The 6419-nt window shown below is 41.9% G+C and overlaps 1 protein-coding gene across 1 annotated transcript; it reads left to right on the top strand.

Annotated features, from left to right (window-relative positions):
* The first annotated feature begins 1778 nt into the window (after positions 1-1778).
* On the top strand, positions 1779-2942 carry LOC128856532 (calcyclin-binding protein). Its single transcript, XM_054091836.1, has 3 exons — positions 1779-1925; positions 1984-2159; positions 2323-2942. The coding sequence occupies exons 1-3, from the start codon at positions 1911-1913 to the stop codon at positions 2801-2803; spliced, it is 672 nt and encodes a 223-aa protein (XP_053947811.1). The 5' UTR covers positions 1779-1910; the 3' UTR covers positions 2804-2942.
* Positions 2943-6419: the final 3477 nt, after the last annotated feature.

Here is a 6419-nt window from a genome sequence, read left to right as displayed (position 1 = left end):
AGCTGATAGCATCCACTCTCTCATTTCTATTCTTTCCATAAATTTCAGCCTACATGATGCCAACAATATCCAACCAGTGACGACAGTTTCAGTACAAATCGATACAAATTTATCGATAATTTGCTACGAAAATGTATGACAATTTTAAATAAGTGCCGATTTACTCACGGAAACATCTGGAATGGAGACACTGCAAATTCTCTTTTCGTGTTTCATTCGCGGTCACACGGCAAAATGAAATGGGGTAAATTTGGAATTCAACATATACATGCCTCATAAGTTTTTAAAGTTGATTTCTTCCAATCGGCTGAAAACCAACACAGACCTCAGAACTTTCTCCCTCAAAAGAAGAAAACGAATGAAGCAACTGTCAAAAATTGCTTCAAGATTGGAAATACGAACAAGAAGCGCAAAGCGTGCCGTCAGTACGGGAGACATAATCCCTTCTCTCTTCCGCGGCCGTCCTACCTCGAACAAAATATTTGCCTTCCAAATGTTTCCCTGTGTAAATGGGCACTAAAGGATCTTTCAAAAGGTGAAGTCTAGATGCCTTTTTTATGTCATCTTTAACATTTCGTCCCCTTTCTGTGTTAACGTCGTAACCTCAGTTTTTTTCGAAATTGAAATTTTTAGTGAAAAACACTCCTTATCACTCCTGTTACGTAAAACAAAACATAGAATGTTCATAATTATTATAGAATTTTTTCAGAGCGTTTCGATTTTTCTCGTATCTACATGTTCGAATTCAAAAACGTCGTATCTACTTAAGTATCGTATCAAATAAGTTATAACTTTTCATAGAAGTTAAGTAATTCTAAACATTTTTATCGATTTACTAATAATTATGGTTTTGTAGATACTAGGTTAACACAGAAAGGGGACGATTTGCCAAGTAGGCAGATGCACAATTTTACGCGATATAACATTGCGTTAAACTTATTGAAACTTGATATGAAAATGGACCATTTACAAGAACAACATACAGCAAAAATCTTGATGGTTTTTGCATAAATAATCAACAAATGAGTCGACAATTCAAAGGTTGGTAAAAGAAATGTCAAGAAACTGGTTCTGTCTAGAAGAGGAGAAAAGGACTGTCAGACCAAAAACTATACGTTATGTTGGGAATATTGCTGCTCTATCGCCTTTAAACCCTAAGAATTAGCCCGAAAAATAAACATGATTTTATATATGCGCCCTTATTGTCAACGAATATTTTATTTACTTTTTGATATTTGAATATGACGAAAAATCCATAACTTGGCATGACGGCTGGTATTGCTGAAAATTTATGTAATGCACCCACTCCCTTGTCTAAATCCTATATCTTAGAAATAATATATACTTTGGCAAAATTAATTGAAAGCATAAAATTGTAGAATATAAAAATGTAGGTGCATTTCAGGCTCTGCTCAGAATTTTCCTGACTTAGTATTTTGTTTTTGTAACACTATCTTCTCACCAACTTCCTGAGCAACAACTTATCGAGTTGAAAAGCTTTACAATTTTTATGGAAGGGCTTGCAGCAAATTAAATTAAGAACATTAAATCTTGACCTGGTTGTTTCCCTATTTTATGCGGTTTTGTAATAATGCAGTCCCATTCATGTCTCATAAAATTAAAAAAAGTAAAGCAGTTAACACAAATTACGGATGTCTATTAAGTAATAAAAAATAGCGGGTTTGAATTATTATTATTAGCATTTTTCAACATTTATCGACATTTCGATATTAAATCGGTTTTATAATTTTACTAACACTGTTTCCCCATTTTAGTCCATCATAGACACCCTGTTATTAGATTCACACATTTTTGGGGTTTAAAATTGTGAACAACTGCGTTTTTATTGCGATCAAAAATCCTTTGAGAGAAAGATTATTTTACTAATATAAAACAAACCAAACTTAAAGATGTCTATGGAAGAAGTAAGTTATATAATTTATATATGGGTTTTCATTAAACGGTATGTATGTATTCCTATAGTTGCGTCAAGACGTAACGGAGTTGAATAAACTGCTAGAGGGGGTTATACGTCCTCGTATTCGAAATACTTTACTTGCCGCAAAAGCCGAGATTGAGAAAGAAATTGTTACTCTAGAGATGAAAGAGCACCTTGCCACCCAAAAGAAAGCAGGAGGTGCAGTTGCAACACCGAAAAGGTAATTACACGCATTTTAGCATCGCTTCATTAAGGTCACACTATAGGATTCTAGAAACATCTGCGCCACGCTATTATACTAATTCTTGCAGTGTGTAATTCTATATAGAGACATGTAGAGAAATGTTAATAATTTATGTATTTTTCCCATCTTTTGCGGGCAGATATTTGGTGGAATTGACTGAATACGCCTGGGACCAGAGTGACAAGTTTGTAAAGTTGTTTGTTACATTGGATGGTGTCCAAAACATTGACGAATCGAATGTTGACGTCACATTCAATGAAAATTCATTGGTATTGAAAGTCAGCGATCTAAAGGGCAAAGATTATGGTTTGACTATCAACAACTTGCTCGATAGTATAAATATAGAGAAGAGCTATCGCAAAGTTAAGAATGACATGGTCGCCATTTATTTAAAGAAAAATGAGGAAGGCAAACATTGGGACCACCTAACCACCATACAGAAGCGTTTGAAGCAAAAGTCGGATGCTGAATTCGAAAACTCCGAGGATGCTTCACCTGAAAATGCTCTTGTGAACATAATGAAGAAAATGTATAACAGCGGTGATTCGAAAACAAAACAAATGATTGCCAAGGCGTGGACTGAAGGCCAACAAAAAGCCCACTTACAGAATGAGATTTAATGGCACATTTTTGTTCCGGTATAAAACAAAACATTCTTCAATGCGATATTTAACAAATATATTTATATAATTTTTTTTTTTACATTATAAGTGAAAATAGATTGTTTCAAATAAACCTTCATAGTACAGTAATTACGCACATACATATATTTTATTTAAAATAATCGGAGCCGTTGAGAAATAATATGTGATAGGCCCGCATGCGGAAATCCAAGAAACTATGGAAAAATTTTGTTTGTCACAACCTTTGGCGTAAGCCAGAAAAAAATTGGCCCCAATTATTCTGTATTTTCCTGTTAAGTATGAAATCAGTTCTAATATAGGTAGGTAGGTAAGATGGCAAGAGAATTTCATCAAGTCATCCCCAAAGGGGACGCTGAGGAATCTCAGGCGCCTAGCCGCCAAAGCCGGACATCTACAGAGAAAGTGTTCCACAGTCTCTTTCTCTGTAGGATCCCCACAGCTTCTGCAATGGGGGTTGTACGGAATTCCAAGCTTCTCCGCGTGAGTGCCGATCACCCAGTGGCCAGTGATCACCGCGATGAGTTTGGAAATTGAATGGCGGGGGGTTCCCATCACCTTAAGCGTTCTGTTTATGTCGTATTGAGGCCATAATGCTTTTGAAATGGCACACGATGAGACAGACCTCCATCTGTCTTGCGCTTTTCTTAGAAAGAAGTTGTGTAGTTTCCCTTTAACGACGGCCAAGGGGATACCGATGTCTGAGAAGAGGGCAGCTGGACTCGGTTCTGCCGCCCCCTTCCTGGCAAGCTCATCGGCAATTTCATTTCCCTCTATATTCCTGTGCCCAGGAACCCAGATGAGGGAGATGTTTCCTGCCCGTTCGAGCCGTTTAAGTTCCACCTTACAGGAGTTTACGAGAAGAGAGCTGCAATGCGGCGACGACAGTGCCTTGATTGCAGCTTGGCTATCGGAAAAAATATTTATGTCTCCCTCCCAACAGCGATCCCGAAGCATTTTGCATGCCTGCAGGATCGCGAAGACCTCTGCTTGAAAGACGCTGCTTGTCTCCGGCAGTTTATAGGAGACCGAGATGTTGGCTGATTTGGAGTAGACCCCCGCTCCCACTCCAGACTCCATTTTGGATCCGTCAGTGAAAACAGAGGCCTCTATATCCGCAACAACTCTCCCCTCTTTCCAATCTTGCCTGCTCGGAAAGATAGCCCTAGCACAACCCTCAAAGCACAGTTTGCGGATGGAGAGGTCGGTGCGAATATCAGAGAAGGAAGGGGAGATCTGCTTCAAGATGCTGCTATGCCCAACAGGGAGTTGTCTCCAAAGGCCAAACTCCCTCAGTCTGATAGCACTCTGAGCAGCAATGGATTTAACCTGCAGATCCACAGGAATTAAGTGGAGTATAACGTTGAGCGCAGCGGTGGGACATGTTCTGCAGGCACCAGTGATGCCCACACATGCAGTTCTTTGCACTCTCTCTAATTTAGTGAAGTTGTAGCCCTTCTGAAGAGCTAACCACCAAACTAGGCAACCGTATGTCAAAATTGGCAGAACCACTAAGTTGTACATCCAGAGTATGACACGTGGCTTGAGGCCCCATTTTTTGCCGAACATAGATTTACAGGCATAGAAGGCTATATTAGCCTTCTTAACTCGATTTTCTATGTGCAGCTTCCAGTGGAGCTTAGGGTCAAGTATTACACCAAGATACTTGACTTCCGATGAAAGAGTAAGACACTGGTTGTTAAGTCTAGGAAGCTTAAACGATGGGGGCTTGTATTTTCTGGTGAATAGCATCAACTCCGTTTTGTCAGAGTTGACTCTGAGACCGCTACTGGCGGCTCACCTGCTGAGTGTAGCCAGTGCACCTTCCAAAATTTCAGCCATTACTGATGGGAAGGGACCTGAGACCATCAGGACCAAGTCATCGGCATATGCTACCACCTTTACCCCCCCCCCCCCCCCCCCCCCCCTGTTTAAACGAGTTAAGGCTTCATCTACAGCTACTAGCCAAAGGAGGGGCGAGAGGACGCCGCCCTGCGGTGTGCCCCTATGTACGAATCTGGTGATTCTAGCCCCTCCTGCCACCGCATTTATTTCCCTACCACCTAGTAGGGACGAGATCCAGCGGTAGATAGGTGTTTCTACCCCTAGCCTGTTTAGAGCCGTGACAATTGACTCTGCCGTAATGTTATTAAAGGCGCCCTCTATGTCTATAAAGGCCGCCAAAGTGAATTGTTTCCCCTCCAGAGATTTCTCTACAGTCCCTACTACCTCATGTAAGGCTGACTCGGTAGATTTCCCTTTTCGGTAGGCGTGTTGGGCTGGAGAAAGTCTGGTTTCACAGTGCTCTCGGATGTGACAGTCGATCACTCTTTCAAGCACCTTGAGAATAAAGGAGGTAAGACTTATAGGTCTAAAGTCCTTGGCCAGGACGTGGCCCCTCCTTCCTGCCTTAGGAATGAAGACCACTTTGGTTTTCTTCCAGCTAGCAGGAACGTGGTTCAGCGAGATACACGCCGAGAAGATCTTTTGAAGAACGGGCACCACCACGGTCTTAGTCTTCTGAAGCATTACTGGCATGATACCATCGATGCCTGGAGATTTGAAAGGGGAAAAACTCTCGATTGCCCAGTTTATCCTGTTGACGGACAAGACCGGTGTCAGGGACATCACAGGTAACCCCTCCTGCCGGTTCGGGTCTTCGTTACAGACCGGATCAATAGAGTTTTCCGGGAAATGGGCATCAATAAGGATTTTTAAGGATTCGCCTGCAGATTCAGCCCACTCCCCGTTCTCTCTTTTGACAAGAGTTTTACAGGAGTGGTCCTTGGATAGGATCCTGCTGAGTCTGGCCGAGTCTTTTACGGATTCGATGGATTCGCAGTACTCTTTCCAAGAGTTGCGCTTCGCATCTCTAATGGCTTTCTTATAAACTTTCAAAATTTCCCGGCAATCTTGAAAGTTCCTTATTTGATAACATTTGTTGAAGACTCTCCTAACCTTCTCTTTCAAGTCGGTCAGCGTTTTGCTCCACCAGGGAGGAAAGTCTTTCTTGCTAAAGGATACTGGGCAGGCCACTTTGAAGGCAGTCTGATAAGACCCTTCTAAGTGTCTAACTTGCGAGTCCAGTTGTTCCTTAGTGGTAGTCAAGAACTTACTCCTATTCAGCTTCTTGCAGAAAACCCTGTGGAAAAGAGACCAGTCTGTTCGTTTAGGGTTTCTGCGGGGTAGCAAGGTCTCCCGAATGAAATCGATTTCGTAGAGGATCAACCTGTGGTCCGAAAACGAGTTCCTCTGGGAGACCGTCCAATTTTCAACCCTAACAGCAGATGAGTTTGTAGAAAGAGAGATATCAAGAACTTCCTCCCAACCATTTGATGTTTCCGATGCCGGGAAGACAAAAGTTGGGGTGTTGCCCTTGTTACAGATAAGTAGATTACGGCTTAGTATAAAATCAAACAGAGACTCACCCCGTTCATTGATCTCGCTGCTGCCCCAAATGGTGTGTCTGGCATTCGCATCGCATCCGATCAGGATGTTCTCCCTCTTGGGCTGGAGAGTATCCACTAGATGCTGCAACTCCTCAGGAGGCGCCGATCTGTCGGGGGCAATGTAGGCAGATACCAAGCAGAAGCAA

This window comes from Anastrepha ludens, chromosome 3 (assembly GCF_028408465.1).
Source record: "Anastrepha ludens isolate Willacy chromosome 3, idAnaLude1.1, whole genome shotgun sequence".
In the NCBI taxonomy this organism is placed as follows: domain Eukaryota; kingdom Metazoa; phylum Arthropoda; class Insecta; order Diptera; family Tephritidae; genus Anastrepha; species Anastrepha ludens.
The sequence above is the reverse complement of the archived record's forward strand: the minus strand, read 5'-3'. Positions and strand labels throughout refer to the sequence as shown.

Bases quoted from the DNA above. Each gene is read 5' to 3' on its own strand.
- LOC128856532 (XM_054091836.1), top strand. The intron at 2,160-2,322 runs GTAATTACACGC...TTTTGCGGGCAG, and splicing joins GCAGTTGCAACACCGAAAAG to ATATTTGGTGGAATTGACTG.